Here is an 18,232-nt window from a genome sequence, read left to right on the forward strand (position 1 = left end):
AAATGCAAATAAGGGCTGCGTTGCACACTCCTAGTATGTATGTCTGTAGGTATGTACTTATGTATGTATACATAAATAAATTCATTGTGTTTATCAAATAACATTCATCCTTTTTATATAACTTTGTTTTATATTCAGTTGATTGTGTCTATTAGCCGCCTGGCCTCACTTACCTCTTTTACCTTCTATCACGACGGACTTTCAGCTCCATGCCGTACTTCACACTGTCCCAGTCGTGTTGCGTTTGAGTCCTGCCTGTTCTTGAATCCTTCGCAAAAGCGTCTATAAGTCGCTTACAAGTGGAGACGTGACACGTTTGAAGATAAAGACATCATATTGACATTTCTTTATTGAGTGCATTTCTGCACATTTGCTCAGTTATTGCATAAGTTGCTATAGCAACAGGTCCAACCGGGTCGAGAACACTTGTCGATGGTGACGCATCCCTTTTCTCCATTGTCTGTACGTGAAACAAAATGCAGCATCATCACATTTGTTGTACAATGTCCATTTTCCACTGCAATATTTATAGTAGTCCACTGCAAACTCATTATTATTACTGGTTATTATTACTAGCAAATTTGTGTAATATCTAACTTCATGTTCCGAATTCATCAATGCTGCGTTCATGTACCTCTGGTGTAGCAGGCCTGTTGCACGTCGCTGCTTTGACACGTTAGCTTGAGGTTGGTCATGTAGTCATCAAAGCCATGACACTCGATGCTAAAGCCTTGTACTGCGATAAAAACACATTTGATTCGGATGTTAGTATGAATGAGTTGACGGGGGTCTCCACGGCTTGTAGATGTGGATTTTGTAGTTATTTGCTAATTAACACAGTTACACCACATAAAGGACAAAAACATTCATGTTCAAAATACAAAGGACACTTGAAGAACGACATGTCAAACCTGATATTAGCGGTATGAGCAGAAGCAGGAGCAGATAAACCTTCATGTTGCTATTCGGCTTAGTCCTGATGTTGTTCACGACTGGCCAATGACTGAGTGGAAGCTGTCCATTTATTTTCATACACACACACACACACACACACACACATTCAATTGCAATTAGGTCAGACACAATGTCTCTATTTGTGGTTTGTTTAAACTTTGAACTATTTCAAATGTTAATCATTACGTTTTCCTAGTTTTGGGAGTCAAAACTTGGATACGAGTCTGTGAGGGTTACAGGAAAACGAGATAAGTCTCATCTTTTATCTGTGGAACCTTGACCGGAAGATCAATAACTTGTTTATGACCTGAAACAAAGTCACAGACTCGTGTTATTGACCGTTCATTCCAGTGAACCCGATCATTCAGGTTCATTCAGTAAAAAGATCCGTTCATTTCATTCAATTCGGTCAATTGGTCGTTAAGCCAATGTGATCTCCCCCTGTTCATAGACGAGTCAGTTCGTTCACGTTCGTTCGGACTCAACAGCGCAACTACACGTGATGACTAGTGGTGTGTCGGTCATGAACGAACCGGTCAAAATAACTAGTTCTTTTTTGTGAACGGAACGAACGAGGTCACTGACAGTGTTGGTCAATCTGTCGGTCTTTCAGTCAGCTAACCCCACCCACCCACTGAGCGAGGCGCGATGATAGGACAGATAGACTGCAAAAGGAACGGTGAACTGACTCTCCAGCCAATCAAAAAAAGCATTTGCAACTGAACAAACTGAACGGGTATTTTACGGGCGGTGACCTCGTTCATTCCGTTCTAAAAAAAGAACTAGTTCTTTTGACCCGTTCGTTCATGGACGACACGCCACTAAATATCATCTCCTTAATCCCAGAACATTCCTAGCCGAAATAAACCCTACTCTCGCATACTTACCCTAATCTCACCTGAACCTATTGGTTCGTTCGCTCACCAGCAGTCCCACATCTTCTGCAAGATGCCTGAAATCCATTTTTTTTGCTCAATCTGTTCTTTTAAACCACCATTGCTAGCATCAAGCTGACCACATCCTTATCAGTGTAGCTGAGGTAACATGTACTTCTTCAAGCGGCCACCAGAGGGCAGTGTAAGGTCGTGGATTCACCTTACCTCCTGTATGTGCCAATAAAAGTCAAGAAAGACCATTTTCCACCATATTTACATTAGAAGAATAACTTCATTACCACTTTAATTAATTTAATTAAGGAAATATAGTCACTGTTTAATTGGCTGTTCTTTAATTCTGGCTTTTTTGGAGGTTTTGTGCCCCCAAATGTGGGTACTCAGAAACCACCTTTATGACCTTGTAAACAGGTTTTTGTGACAGTATTAGAGCCTCTAGACATGAAATAACACCCCTATAGTCACCTCCAGACTCTCACATGTTACCATTGGCAGAGTTAATTTTCTACTTCCTGTTCCGTACACTACTTCCTGCAGTGGCTATAGTTATTGGCACATTGTGATCAGTGTAGAATACTATATATCGGGGTCTTCAATGGAGAAAAATCTACTTCCAAGTGGGCCAGATCAGTACAATCATGGTATATATTAAAAACCATGATTGTCAAAGATCCTCTATGGGACAAGAGGTCTGCAGGTCTGCTGTTTTTAAGGAACTATACAGTATATGCTTTGTGGCGGGATCGCTGTATTTTAAAGCATGTGTTGGCAACCCCCCCCCAAAAAAAATGTGTGGTTATTTTTAGGAATCTGCTGCAAAAATGTTTGACATTTGAGATGATGTCCAGTTTGATATTGTTTGGAGTACAAATGAAAGTTGACGTAACAGAAATTGTAGTACTTGCAAAATAAAAATATTCCTGCGTTAATGTTTAAAAATTAAAAAGACAAAAAAAATTTTTTTTTTGCGTCCAATTCTCCTAAATCAAATATTTTTGAAATAATTTATCAAACAATATGACTTATACAAATAACATGAATATAATGAAGGTATAAATGATGGATTATTTGTGTCCTGAAATCTAATTTGTTTAATTAATGTGTCATTAAATTATCAGATTTATGCAAAAACATGGCCGTATCAACACTTAAAAAAACCAAATGAAGTTTATTAAAGAGACAAGTTGTTAATCCAGAAATAATACAAAGTATCATTTCAGTCAGTAAATGAAGTACAGGCAAGAAAGTAAAAGTACAAGGCAGCGTTTGCATTGAAAATAGATGTGAGTTTTTTAGGGTTTGCCGGTAGAAAACAAAAAGACCTTCCCCTTTAAAAGTGATGATGATGTAATGTCACCAAATAAATAAAGCCTGGAGAAACTGCCCTGCAGTTGCAACGAGAAGTTAAAGACAAAAGGACTAAATTGCAGCAATTAAATTTGGGGTGGTTGACTTTCAAAACATCCCCTGGAAGCTTTTACCACATGCTTTGCTCATCCATGCTCCACCCCTGACCCCCGGCCCCCATCTCTAAAGCGAAACACCTTCAAATATCTGCACTTCCTGTTTCTTTTTAATTGACAAATTGAGGCTAAATATTTTTGCTGTCCAGCAACAGAGCCCAAAGCGTCCCATCAGAGAGTGGGTGGGGGTCTCGAGGGCGGGGGTCCCGGTGGCCCCGGCGGTGCCCGAGAAGGAGGCGGCCCGGGCGGGGGTCTCGCTGCGTTCGGGAGCATGCGTGATGGAGGCGTAGTGCGAGGACCTCTGGATGGAGGCTTCATACGGGGAACAGAGTTTGAGACCAAAGGTCGCTGCTCAGCGGCGGGCACGGGAGGCAGCGGCGACGAAGGGGAAGGCGGGAAGTGGTGGTGGGGAGGGCGGTTGTTTGGGGGGGAATCGCCGTCTTTGATTCTGTGGAATTGGATGCAGCGACCCTGTGAAAAAAAAACACAATACGATTTGGGAAATAATGCAATATTAATTCGTCTGTTCCAGGGTCAATCTATGACAATCATAACACCTTTTTATTTGACTGCTAAAAGAGGCAAAAATAAGCTAAAAGAGGCCAAAACGAAGCTAAAAGAAGTTAAAAGAGGCTAAGCGAAGCTAAAAGAGGCTAAACGAAGTTAAAAGACGCTAAAAGAAGCTAAAAGAGTTTAAAAGAGGCTAAAAGAAGCTAAAAGAGACTAAAAGACACTAAAAAAAGCTAAAAGAGGCTAAAAGAGGCTATAAGAAGCTAAAAGAGGCTGAAATGGGCTAAAAGAAGCTAGAAGAAGCTAAAAGAGGTCAAAAGAGGCTAAGAGAAGCTAAAAGAGGCTAAAATAAGCTTAACAAAGTTAAAAGAAGCTAAACGAACCTAAAAGAGTCTAAAAGAGGCTAAAATAAGCTAAAAGATGCTATAAGAGGCTAAAAGAAGCTAAAAGAGACTAAACGAGACTAAAAGAAGCTATAAGAAGCTAAAAGAGGCTATGAGAAGCTAAAAGATGCTAAAAGAGACTAAAAAAAGCTAAAAGAGGCTAAAAGAAGCTAAAAGAGGCCAAAAGAAGCTAAACAACACTAAAAGAAGCTATAAGAAGCTAAAAGAGGCTATAAGAAGCTATAAGAGGCTAAAAGAAGCTAAAAGAGGCTAAAAGAAGCTATAAGACGCAAAAGGAGGACAAAAGAGGCTAAAAGAAGCTATAAGAAGCTAAAAGAGGCTAAAAGAAGCTAAAAGAGGCCAAAAGAAGCTAAACAACGCTAAAAGAAGCTATAAGAAGCTAAAAGAGGCTATAAGAAGCTATAAGAGGCTAAAAGAAGCTATAAGAAGCTAAAAGAGGCTAAAAGAAGCTAAAAGAGGCCAAAAGAAGCTAAACAATGCTAAAAGAGGCTATAAGACGCTATAAGAGGCTAAAAGAAGCTATAAGAAGCTAAAAGAGGCTATAAAAATCTAAAAGAAGCTAAAAAAAGCTAAAAAAGGCCAAAAGAAGCTAAACAACGCTAAAAGAAGCTATAAGAAGCTAAAAGAGGCTATAAGAAGCTATAAGAGGCTAAAAGAAGCTAAAAGAGGCTAAAAGAAGCTATAAGAAGCAAAAAGAGGACAAAAGAGGCTAAAAGAAGCTATAAGAAGCTAAAAGAGGCTATAAAAATCTAAAGGAGGCTAAAAGAAGCTAAAAGAGGCCAAAAGAAGCTAAACAACGCTAAAAGAAGCTATAAGAAGCTAAAAGAGGCTATAAGAAGCTATAAGAAGCAAAAGGAGGACAAAAGAGGCTAAAAGAAGCTATAAGAAGCTAAAAGAGGATAAAAAAGGCTATAAGAAGCTAAAATAGGATAAAAGAGGCTATAAGAAGCTAAAAGAGGATAAAAGAGGCTATAAGAAGCTAAAAGAGGATAAAAGAGGCTATAAGAAGCTATAAGAAGCTAAAAGAGGATAAAAGAGGCTATAAGAAGCTATAAGCAGCTAAAAGAGAATAAAAGAGGCTATAAGAAGCTAAAACAGGCTAAAAGAAGCTATAAGAAGCTATAAGAGGCTAAAATAAGCTAAAAGAGGCTAAAAGAAGCTATAAGAAGCTAAAAGAGGATAAAAGAGGCTATAAGAAGCTAAAAGAGGATAAAAGAGGCTATAAGAAGCTAAAAGAGGATAAAAGAGGCTAAAAGAAGCTATAAGAAGCTAAAAGAGGATAAAAGAGGCTATAAGAAGCTAAAAGAGGATAAAAGAGGCTAAAAGAAGCTATAAGAAGCTAAAAGAGGATAAAAGAGGCTATAAGAAGCTATAAGCAGCTAAAAGAGGATACAAGAGGCTATAGAAGCTAAAACAGGCTAAAAGAAGCTATAAGAAGCTATAAGAGGCTAAAAGAAGCTAAAAGAGGCTAAAATAAGCTATAAGAAGCTAAAAGAGGATAAAAGAGGCTATAAGAAGCTAAAAGAGGATAAAAGAGGCTATAAGAAGCTAAAAGAGGATAAAAGAGGCTATAAGAAGCTATAGGAGGCTAAAAGAAGCTAAAAGATGGTCGCCAGCAAGTCCTGTTGCTGACAGAGGCCTGAGTGTTTGCCGGCAGAGAGGCTAGCCTGTCTTGGCTGCCCACCTGCACCAATAATAGCTGGGATGTTTGCATGCACACTTATGCAGTCTTCCCCTTCCTCCTCCTCCTCATCCTCCTCATCTTCCTCCTCATCTATTGCTTTCTGTTTGGTGTCAAACCAAACAGAAAGTGTTTTTTTTGTGCTAGCAACGACAATAGTTAACAGAGGCTGCTAAACATAATTTACAAGTGGGACGCTTCTCTTATTGTTCTCATTGATGGCTTTGCTCGCTCTTGTTGTGTTGAGAGATGAAGAGTGTGTGTATCTTCTCTGTGTGTGTGTGTGTGTGTGTCCTTGGTGGTCTGATTATAACACCTTATTAAGCAGAGAGGCCCTAAAGTCACACAGGGGCCATTTAGAGGGCCACAGCAGCAGTAGCTTTGTGGCTTGAGGGGCGCCATTGTCTGAACTCATGTATGTGAGGGCTGTGTAATTGATTGGGGTCACAGAGGAGAGAGGTCTGGGGGTCTGGGGGGTGGGGGGGCGAGACTGCTTTGGGTCTGATCACCAGGCTGTGGAGAAAAAAAGCCAGTTTGTGAGCAGCAGAGCAGCAGCACAACACCAGCGAGAGCATATGGACACAATGAGAACACAAGCTCATGAATATGAGTCAGGGTGTGTGTGTGTGTGTGTGTGTGTGTGTGTGAGCATGCCTCCACCAGAACATATGGCCGGAATGGAACCTTTGGCTCATGAATAAACGGGCCAAGGTGGTTGGAAAGGAGACTGTAAGACAGAGCACTAAATGTGCTTTGCTTCTTCCTACTCCTTTTGGACATGTGGAACTGTGAACTGATTATGTGATGCATTCAATTGTAATCTGATGCATGTTCAAATGAAATAAAACCATTACCATTATACAAAAAATAAAAATAAAAATAAAAATAAAAATAAAAATAAAAATAAAAATAAAAATAAAAATAAAAATAAAAATAAAAATAAAAATAAAAATAAAAATAAAAATAAAAATAAAAATAAAAATAAAAATAAAAATAAAAATAAAAATAAAAATAAAAATAAAAATAAAAATAAAAATAAACTATATTAGGAAAGCAGGAAGTGAACAAATGTAACAATTACTGATTGTAAAAGTACCAGATGGAGGGCTAGGATTTAATAAGCTTTGCTTCTTCCTACTCCTTTTGGACATGTGGAACTGTGAACTGATTATGTGATGCATTCAATTGTAATCTGATGCATGTTCAAATGAAATAAAACCATTACCATTACCATTGTACAATAAATAAAAATAATAATCAAAAAATAATAATAATAAATAAACTATATTAGGAAAGCAGGAAGTGAACAAATGTAACAGTTACTGATTGTAAAAGTACCAGATGGAGGGGTAGGATTTAATAAGCTTTGCTTCTTCCTACTCCTTTTGGACATGTGGAACTGGGAACTGACTATGTGATGCATTCAATTGTAATCTGATGCATGTTCAAATGAAATAAAACCATTACCATTACCATTACAACAAAGAGGTTGAAGAGCCACATGCGGCTCTGGAGCCATGGGTTGCTGACCCCTGGTTTAGGCGCTGGATTCTTTGTGCAGTAAGTCATATTTTGGGAACAAATTCACTCAGAAACTGAATCCTACGAAAACCAGGGTGAAAATAAAACTAAAGAAACGCTTTGTCAAGTGTCATTGTGTAACACGGAGGTTCAGGAATTAGACAGGCCGTGTGATTGACTGGTGATGAGTCCAAAGTCCCTGAACGGGCTAAGCAAGATAGACAATGGGTGGATGTTTTTAGGACGTGTGGCAGACACTTCAAGTCAGGCCCTAAACGCTGTAAGAGGTGAGTGAGAAAATGTGTTAGATGAAATTAGGCCAAAGCGAGCCTCTGAAGCGAAGTGATTGGGCGACTGACAGCGAGAGGGGGGGGGGCAGCATGTAGCGCCTGTTGGCAGCATCTACACTGGCGGGCGCCCTCTGGTCTCCGGCGTGCTGGATGACGGAGCATGGTGCCATCATCAGCTGTGGGGACAAAGGAAAGGGAATCTCTTGTGTCACAATATGGCTCTTGGCCTTTAAACTGCCCATCTGTTTGTGTGATGCTCACTGGGGACCGATGACACACAACTTGCAGTGACAAGCATGGACACACACACACACACACACACACAGCGCAGTGCAAAGAATGCAAAGACGAGTGTGTGGCAGAAAGTGGCCGCACGCTGATGGCCGTTGCGGCGAGGTAAAAGTCATGCATGAAGAAAACAGGACAGCCTCGCTACATCTTTGGAGCTCTGCTGTGCTTTTCATTCATATCGGCATTGGGTAATGACATTGGCACGCAATGGTAATGATGGTCGCTGCCTTGAATTCTATATAAGTTGCAATTAGCAATGAAAGCGCAAGTTATGCAAAGGGGGGACTAAGGTATTTTCTAGAGCTGTCAATCGATTAAAAGATTTGATCGCAATTAATCGCATTTTTGGTGAGTAGTTAACTCAAATTAATCACATTTACTCTCAGATGGAAATAAGTTTTTATCTATAATAAGTAGGGGAACTCTCTTTGTGGCAAACTGCAACTACAACGGTAATTAGAAATTCATTCATTCATTTTCTACCGCTTTTCCTCACGAGGCTCACAGGGGTGCTGGAGCCTATCCCAGCTGTCTTTAGGGCGAGAGGCGGGGTACACCCTGGACTGGTGGGCAGCCAATCACAGGGCACAATCATTCACACTCTAGCATGTTCACAACCTAGCATGTTTTTGGGAGGAAATTCTCCGGAATACCAGGAGAACATGCAAACTCCACACAGAGATGGCCGAGGGTGGAATTGAACTTGGGTCTCCTAGCTGTGAGGTCTGCGTGCTAACCACTTGACCACCGTGCAGGCCCAAAATAAAAATAATAAACCGGAGTCCCCGGAGAAAACCCACACACGCACGGGGAGAACATGCAAACTCCACACAGAGATAGCCGAGGGTGGGGAAAGACAAAATAAGAAGCCAAAAAGTTACCACTTCCACACAAAATAGGAGGAGAACTCATTCATTCATTCATTTTGTACCGCTTATCCTCACAAGGGTGGCGGGGGGTGCTGGAGCCTATCCCAGCTGTCTTTTGGGCGAGAGGCGGGGTACACCCTGGACTGGTGGCCAACCAATCACAGGGCACATATAGACAAACAACCATTCACACTCACATTCATACCTATGGACAATTTGGAGTGGCCAATTAACCTAGCATGTTTTTGGAATGTGGGAGGAAACTGGAGTACCCGGAGAAAACCCACATGCAAACTCCACACAGAGATGGCCAAAGGTGGAATTGAACCCTGGTTTCCTAGCTGTGAGGTTTGCGTGCTAACCACTCGACCACCGTGCAGTCCGTAATTAGAAATTATCAAATTTTATGTAAAGGGATATCAATTTGGGAACTTTTGTTATTTTTAGCCTTATGCATTATTTTAGCTGTTTGAAGATGAACTATACCAGCAAGTGTGATTTTAAACTTTAAGCTGATATAGTTATAGTTACAGTGAAGAAAATAAGTATTTGAACACCCTGCTATTTTGCTATTTCTCCCACTTAGAAATCATCGAGGGGTCTGAAAATTTCATCGTAGGTGCATGTCCACTGTGAGAGAGATAAACTAAAAAGAAAAATCCAGAAATCACAATGCATGATTTTTTAACAATTTATTTGTGTGATACAGCTGCAAATAAGTATTTGAACACCTGTGTATCATCTAGAATTCTGACCCTGAAAGACCTGTTAGTCTGCCCATTAGAAGTCCACCTGCACTCCATGTATCATCCTGAATCAGATGCACCTGTTTGAGGTCGTTAGCTGCATAAAGACACCTGTCCACCCCATACAATCAGTAAGACTTTAACTTGTAACATGGCGAAGGCCAAAGAGCTGTCCAAAGACACCAGAGACAAAATTGTACACCTCCACAAGGCTGGAAAGGGCTACGGAGCAATTACCAAGCAGCTTGGTGAAAAAAGGTCCACTGTTGGAGCTATCATTAGAAAATGGAAGAAGCTAAACATGACGGTCAATCTCAATCGGAGTGGAGCCCCATGCAAGATATCACCTCGTGGGGTCTCAATGATTCTAAGAAAGGTGAGGAATCAGCCCAGAACTACACGACAGGACTTGGTCAATGACCTGAAAAGAGCTGGGACCACCGTTTCCAAGGTTACTGTAGGTAATACACTAAGATGTCATGATGTGAAATCATGCATGGCACGAAAGGTTCCCCTGCTTAAACCAGCACATGTCAAGGCCCGTCTTAAGTTTGCATATGACCATTTGGATGATACAGAGGAGTCATGGGAGAAAGTTTTATGGTCAGATGAGACCAAAATAGAACTTTTTGGTCATAATTCCAATAAGCGTGTTTGGAGGAAGAAGAATGAAGAGTACAATCCGAAGAACACCATCCCTACTGTGAAGCATGGGGGTGGTAGCATCATGCTTTGGGGGTGTTTTTCTGCACATGGGACAGGACGAGTGCACTGCATTAAAGAGAGGATGACTGGGGCCGTGTATTGTGAGATTTTGGGGAACAACCTCCTTCCCTCTGTCAGAGCATTGAAGATGGGTCGTGGCTGGGTCTTCCAACACGACAACGACCCGAAGCACACAGCCAGGAAAACCAAGGAGTGGCTCCGTAAGAAGCATATCAAGGTTCTAGCATGGCCCAGCCAGTCTCCAGACCTGAACCCAATCGAAAATCTTTGGAGGGAGCTCAAACTCCGTGTTTCTCAGCGACAGCCCAGAAACCTGACTGATCTAGAGAAGATCTGTGTGGAGGAGTGGGCCAAGATCCCTCCTGCAGTGTGTGCAAACCTGGTGAAAAACTACAGGAAACGTTTGACCTCTGTAATAGCAAACAAAGGCTACTGTACCAAATATTAACATTCATTTTCTCAGGTGTTCAAATACTTATTTGCAGCTGTATCACACAAATAAATTGTTAAAAAATCATGCATTGTGATTTCTGGATTTTTCTTTTTAGTTTATCTCTCTCACAGTGGACATGCACCTACGATGAAAATTTCAGACCCCTCCATGATTTCTAAGTGGGAGAAATAGCAAAATAGCAGGGTGTTCAAATACTTATTTTCTTCACTGTATGCTTTTATCACAAGTATTGTCCCGCCACTTGTCCAAATGTCCAATGGAAAAATTCCAACTCATTTAACTAGAATCTATTTTTATCAGCATGGAATCAGAAAGTTGTCATTTTGGCGTTTGGGTGTTCCCACGCAACCCTAATGAGGATAGGCAGCATAGACAAAGAATGGATGGATGGTCTTCTATTTAAAACACAACACTGCGGTGTAACACTTGTGCGGCCATATTTGTGCAGCCATTCAGCGGAATTCTGGTGTCACTCGCTGCCCTCGCCCCTTCCCTCCTCCTTTGTTTCTATGAGGAGTATTTCATTTTCCTCAGTTAATGGGGCATGAAGTCAGTACCGCTCATTGTGGGCTATCTCTGCAAAGCGCCTCTAGAAAGTTCCGTCTTCACAAAAGTCTATTGTGCGGCTTAGAATCTCAAGAAAAAGCGAAAACGTTAGAAGCTGAGGATGAATGCATGGATGGAGACTTCTCTTATAGACTACACTTACTGTTACTCGCCAAACTCCGATGCTGCCACACAGGGAACAAATTGATACATTTTCCTATGGTGGGTGACAATGACACCATTGACAACAGTGCAGATGTTTCACCATGGCAACCAGCGTGATGGTGAAAACATGTCCTAAGGGGTTATAGGGGTGCTGTATGAGAGTCCAAGGTTAGAAAACAGTTCTCGCCCTGTTACACCCTTGAATGGCACACAAGGATGTCACTGTTTAAGCGACCGACAGATGCATCTTGGGAATAGAGTAGGATTTGGTAATGGTGATGGTTTTATTTCATTTGAACGTGCATCAGATTACAATTGAATGCATCCCATAATCAGTTCACAGTTCCACATGTCCAAAAGGAGTAGGAAGAAGCAAAGCTTATTAAATCCTACCCCTCCATCTGGTACTTTTACAATCAGTAACTGTTACATTTGTTCACTTCCTGCTTTCCTAATATAAATTAAGTTTTTTTAATTTTATTTTTTGTTCACTTTCTGCCTTTCTAACATAATTTAAGTTTTAATTTTTACATTTTTAAAGGTTTTACATTTTTTTTATAAAAACATATTTTTTAATTATTATTATTATTTTTAAATTTTTCGTCTTGTACCGAAGTATAAGGTGATATGACCATACAATGACATAATGGGTACCATAGTAACTGTCAATATTATATGCAGCTTTGAGACCAGCATCAAAGTATACTTACGTATGGTAATGGTAATGGTTTTATTTCATTTGAACATGCATCAGATTGCAATTGAATGCATCACATAATCAGTTCACAGTTCCCGCATGTCCAAAAGGAGTAGGAAGAAGCAAAGCTTATTAAATCCTACCCCTCCACCTGGTACTTTTAAAATCAGTAACTGCTACATTTGTTCACTTCCTGCTTTCCAAATATAAATTAAGTTTTTTTTACATTTAATTTTATTTTTTGTTCACTTCTTGCCTTTCTAATATAATTTAAGTTTTAATTTTTACATTTTTTTACAAATTTTTTTAAGGTTCAAAATTATTTTTTATTTAAATTTGTTATTATTATTATTATTTTTTTGTCCCGTACTGAAGTACAAGGTGATATGACCATACAATAACATAATAGGTACCATAATAACAGTCAATATAGTGATATATATAGCACATCATGACTGGTTCAAGACTCTTCATCCTTGTATTTAGCAAATTTATTTTATTTATTAATTTATTTTATTAATTTTTATCTAGTTTTTTTATTTAGTTTTATTTTATTTATTTTTAGCCTTATGCATTATTTTAGCTGTTTGAAGATGAACTACATCAACAAGTTGAAGTATTTGTGATTTTAGAAATAAGGAGTTAGTATGTTCTCTGTAGGCGGCATTATGAATTATCCTTACTGACCTTTTTTTGCAGTACATTTAGCGAGTGAAGATTGCTTTTATAGTTATCAGCCCATATTTCCACACAATAAGTAAGAGAGCAATAAAGAGTGTGGAGTTATTTCTGATTGAGAACAAATTTTGCTTTGTTCAATATTGATGAATATTATGATGATCAATGTTTCTTGCCACCTTATGTTGTATATTTGTAATATGAGATTTCCAGCTCTTATTTGCATCTATTTTGAACCGAGTGAAAAATCCTGGTGTCTGATGTGCTCGTGTTGTTTTTGTTGCATGGTCACTGAAGTAACTCACCTGATCTCCAGGCTGAGGTCTCATGAGTGATACCTGGTCGTAGCCTCGTCTAAAGAGAGCCCACAGAGCATCGAGCTTCCCCTGGTAAGGGTCACAAACGCACACAATCCACGCTTAGAAGTGTGTGTCAATTCACAATCAAACATGCTTCAATTGATGATTCACCTTAATGGGAGTGTACCACCTCCTCTGCTGGGGGGGGCGGCGGGTAGGTTTGCGAGGTTTAGGCTCGTAGGGCTCAAATTCCTGTTCTGGCATCGTGACGACGGCATTCTTAGGTTTGTCCAGCTTAGCCCCCTCCTCGGTCGAGCCCTTCTCCCCCCAGCGTACCTGAATGCAGACACATCAGGAAAAACATCAGAAAGCTGAGATAACAGGTGTGTGTGTGTGTGTGTGTACCTCCATGCGCTTGATGCCACCCACTCCTCGTCCTCCATAGTACGAAGCGTCCACTGTGGGCCACCTCTTCTTGGGCATCCCATCTTCATCATCAGATTCCTTAGAGAAGAAAGCCCCAGTTACTAACCAACGCTTCAAATGTCACAGCTTCGCTCTTTCTAAAATATATGGATTCGTGATTGATTCTTATATTGATTCATGGTTCATGTTTGACTCACAGGTTCTGGAGGAGGTGGAGGTGGAGGTTCTTTGATCACCTGTGGGTTTAGGTAATAAAACCCATATTACTGAATTTTCTGGACTATAAGACTCCATGGACTATGGAGTATAAGTCGCACAAGGCCAAAAATGCATAATTAGGTAGAAAAAAACATACATAAGTCGCACTGGAGTGTAAGTCGCATAAAGCCAAAAATGCATAATTAGGTAGAAAAAAACATACATAAGTCCCTCCGGAGTATAATTTGCACAAGGCCAAAAATACATAATTACGTAGAAAAAACATACATAAGTCACACTGGAGTATGAGTGACACAAGGCCAAAAATGCATAATTAGGTAGAAAAAAAACATACATAAGTCGTTCCGGAGTATAAGTCGCACAAGGCCAAAAATGCATAATTAGGTAGAAAAAAAACGTACATAAGTCGCACAAGGCCAAAAATACATAATTAGGTAGAAAAAAACATACGTAAGTCATTCTGGAGTATAAGGCCAAAAATGCATAATTAGGTAGAAAAAACATATATAAGTCGTTCCGGAGTATAAGTTGCACAAGGCCAAAAATGCATAATTAGGTAGAAAAAAACATACATAAGTCGCACAAGGCCAAAAATGCATAAATAGGTAGAAAAAAAACATACATAAGTCGCACAAGGCCAAAAATGCATAATTAGGTAGAAAAAACATACAGAAGTCGCACTGCAAATGCATAATTAGGTAGAAAAAAACATAATTAGGTAGAAAAAAACATACGTAAGTCATTCCGGAGTATAAGTCGTACAAGGCCAAAAATGCATAATTAGGTAGAAAAAACATACGTAAGTCGTTCCGGAGTATAAGGCCAAAAATGCATAATTAGGTAGAAAAAAACATACATAAGTCGCACAAGGCCAAAAATGCATAAATAGGTAGAAAAAAAACATACATAAGTCGCACAAGGCCAAAAATGCATAATTAGGTAGAAAAAACATACAGAAGTCGCACTGCAAATGCATAATTAAGTAGAAAAAAACATAATTAGGTAGAAAAAAACATACGTAAGTCATTCCGGAGTATAAGTCGTACAAGGCCAAAAATGCATAATTAGGTAGAAAAAACATACGTAAGTCGTTCCGGAGTATAAGGCCAAAAATGCATAATTAGGTAGAAAAAAACATACATAAGTCATTCCGGAGTATAAGTCGCACAAGGCCAAAAATGCATAATTAGGTAGAAAAAACATACGTAAGTCATACGTAAGTCATATGCTAACACAATGCTTATTCAGCTACATGAAAATTAACTACATTAATTAAAAACTACATGAACAGAAAAGGCGTCCAGTGTTTATGTAACATAAACAGTTTCTTCATTTATAAGTCGCTCTGGAGTATAAGTCGCAGGAACAGCCAACCTATGAAAAAAAGTGCGACCTTACCACTGTGCAGCAGAGAGGCCAAAACCACCACAGGAGCAGCAGGGCCAAGAGCAAGAACACCACCAGCAGGGAAATAAGCACAATGGTGCCGTCAAACTGCAACACAAGAAACGATGAATGATGAATTCACATCACATCAAAATCAGAAAGTCAAATGGATCAACTTTCACCAAAAAGTACTCACAGCCTCCTCTGATGACACAACAGAGGAGACGTCAGAAAGAAGAGAAGAAAGAAGACTGGAGAGAATCCAAAAGAAGTTTGAAAGGAAAAGTTAAGTGTAAAAACGTGTGTCGTTGTGTACTTTGTACATCATGTACTTACACATTCAGTAGTGGTGATATGAACTGAGCTGCTGATGTAGGAGATGCCCTCGTTCATGCTCACTTGCAGGTAGATCACCCTGCGGAAAACACAACACCCTGGTGACTTCCATTTGGTGTACACGCTACACGCTTGCCACAGGCAGCTTGCACATTCCTCCAAGTGCTCTGTCCATACTTGCACTCTCAAAATGCTGACATCGACATTTTTACAAAATCCGCAAAGAGGTCAGGGGAGTTGACTCCCTTGCAGACTTCATTCCCTTCTGCTCGGAAACCACAAACCTCAACATTTACTGTAATGACGTCCTATTTATTTGAGGCTATGAGAGCAAAAGGAAAAAATCTATAACAATATCATATATAGGCACGGTGGATAAGTGGTTCGTGCACAGGCCTCACAGCTGGGATACCTGAGTTCAATTCCACCCTCAAACATCTCTCTCTGTGCATGTGTGGGTTGTGATATACTTTACGTAACTGATGGAAGTGAAATAATTTATTGGATTAACAAAGTGCTGCACGGTGGCCGAGTGGTTAGCACAGGCCTCACAGCTAGGAGACCCCAGTTCAATTCCACCCTCGGCATGTTCTCCTCGTGCATGCGTGGGCTTTCTCCGGGTACACCGGTTTCCTCCCACATTCCAAAAACATGCTAGTTTAATTGGCCACTCCAAATTGTCCATAGGTATGAATGTGAGTGTGAATGGTTGTTTGTCTATATGTGCCCTGTGATTGGCTGGCCACCAGTCCAGGGTGTACCCCACCTCTCGCCCCAAGACAGCTGGGATAGGCTCCTCGACCCTTGTGAGGATAAGCGGAAGAAAATGAATGATGAAATGAATGAATCTACAAATTCATTATAATATATCGAATAACTGAACAACATGCCAAGGGTGGAATTGAACTGGGGTCTCCTAGCTGTGAGGCCTGTGTGAACCACTCGTCCACTGTGCAGCCCTGTGTGTTAATCCAATAAACCTTATTTCACTTCTGAAATACCAATCCATCAGTTACGTACAGTATATCACAACACCCTGGACTGGTGGCCAGCCAATCACAGGGCACATATAGACAAACAACCATTCACACTCACATTCATACCTATGGACAATTTGGAGTGGCCAATTAACCTAGCATGTTTTTGGAATGTGGGAGGAAACCGGAGTACCCGGAGAAAACCCATGCATGCACGGGGAGAACATGCTGAGAGTGGATTTGAACTTGGGTCTCCTTGCTGTGAGGCCTGCGCTAACCACTACTCTACCGTGCAGCCCTGTGTTAATCCAATAAACCTTATTTCACTTCTGAAATACCAATCCATCAGTTACGTACAGTATATCACAACACCCTGGACTGGTGGCCAGCCAATCACAGGGCACATATAGACAAACAACCATTCACACTCACATTCATACCTATGGACAATTTGGAGTGGCCAATTAACCTAGCATGTTTTTGGAATGTGGGAGGAAACCGGAGTACCCGGAGAAAACCCATGCATGCACGGGAGAACATGCTGAGAGTGGATTTGAACTTCGGTCTCCTAGCTGTGAGGCCTGCGCTAACCACTCGTCCACCGTGCAGCTGTGTATTAATCCAATAAATCTTATTTCACTTGAAATACCAATCCATCAGTTACGTACAGTATATCACAACACCCTGGACTGGTGGCCAGCCAATCACAGGGCACATATAGACAAACAACCATTCACACTCACATTCATACCTATGGACAATTTGGAGTGGCTAATTAACCTAGCATGTTTTTGGAATGTGGGAGGAAACCGGAGTACCCGGAGAAAACCCATGCATGCACGGGGAGAACATGCTAAGAGTGGATTTGAACTGGGGTCTCCTAGCTGTGAGGCCTGCGCTAACCACTCGCCCACCGTGCAGCTGTGTATTAATCCAATAAATCTCATTTCACTTGAAATACCAATCCATCAGTTACGTACAGTATATCACAATGAAATAGTAGCTATTTTTACTATTATTTTACTATTAAAAAATGATGGAAATTGTCATGGGTGCCTAATTTTGCAAACGACGGTATTTGGGTATCCACTTGTACTCATTACTGGTGTTTTTTTGTTATGTCGGGCTAATACTGACGATCTTTAGGCTGCTGGTGTCCCCCACCTCAATCCCCTCCTGTTCTACCCGAGTCTTGTCTGACAGAATGAAGTCATTGAAGGCGTCTTCACTCAAATCCGTGTTGACTTGCAGTCCTTCCGGATGTGACTACACAGGGCGAAGACACATATAGTGTGGAGATGATGATTGATACAGATTGATAGCAGCATGCCCCCCCGACAACATGACGATGGGGGGGGGGGGGGGGGGGGGGGGGGTCGAGTGGCACCTGCACCGCCAACGTCCTCCTCCCCAAGTCAGTGGCAGCAATTGTATAGAGGGGATTGTAGGAGGGCAGAAGTCTTGGTGTGGAAGTAAGGGGTGGGGTTGGGGGGCTGGTTAGGGGGGTTCTTAAAGAGAGCGATGCTGCTAAAGGGATGTAGAACAGGAAAGGTCCTCTTCCTCCCATCCCCCACGCTGTCTATCCCCACCCCACCTTGGAGTGACCTCCCCCCTGTTACTCCCTTGCTCAGTTCCAAAGCTCAATGCCCCCCTTGTTTGTGTCCGTCCCCCCACAAGAAGCCTTTCTCCATTCTTCTCCCA

General features: G+C 40.8%; 1 protein-coding gene across 2 annotated transcripts in view; it reads right to left on the bottom strand.

The window, feature by feature from the left end:
• Nucleotides 1–2,961: 2,961 nt before the first annotated feature.
• LOC131105801 (anthrax toxin receptor 1-like) overlaps nucleotides 2,962–18,232 on the bottom strand; it is a 35,641-nt gene continuing 20,370 nt past the window's right edge. Inside the window, exons 12-18 of one of the 2 annotated variants that reach the window (XM_058054183.2) lie at nucleotides 15,555–15,633; nucleotides 15,231–15,326; nucleotides 13,811–13,849; nucleotides 13,593–13,691; nucleotides 13,359–13,523; nucleotides 13,194–13,274; nucleotides 2,962–3,781 (exon numbers count right to left, since the gene is read on the bottom strand). In XM_058054183.2, coding sequence (XP_057910166.2) covers nucleotides 3,482–3,781; nucleotides 13,194–13,274; nucleotides 13,359–13,523; nucleotides 13,593–13,691; nucleotides 13,811–13,849; nucleotides 15,231–15,326; nucleotides 15,555–15,633 — 859 coding nt within the window. In that variant the 3' untranslated portion in view covers nucleotides 2,962–3,481. Of the gene's footprint in view, nucleotides 3,782–13,193; nucleotides 13,275–13,358; nucleotides 13,524–13,592; nucleotides 13,692–13,810; nucleotides 13,850–15,228; nucleotides 15,327–15,414; nucleotides 15,470–15,554; nucleotides 15,634–18,232 lie in introns of those variants that run through there. The other variant, XM_058054184.2, reaches the window with a different exon arrangement.

This window comes from Doryrhamphus excisus, linkage group LG10, assembly GCF_037039965.1.
Source record: "Doryrhamphus excisus strain RoL-2023G ecotype Guam linkage group LG10, RoL_Dexc_Guam_v1.1, whole genome shotgun sequence".
Taxonomy (NCBI): domain Eukaryota; kingdom Metazoa; phylum Chordata; class Actinopteri; order Syngnathiformes; family Syngnathidae; genus Doryrhamphus; species Doryrhamphus excisus.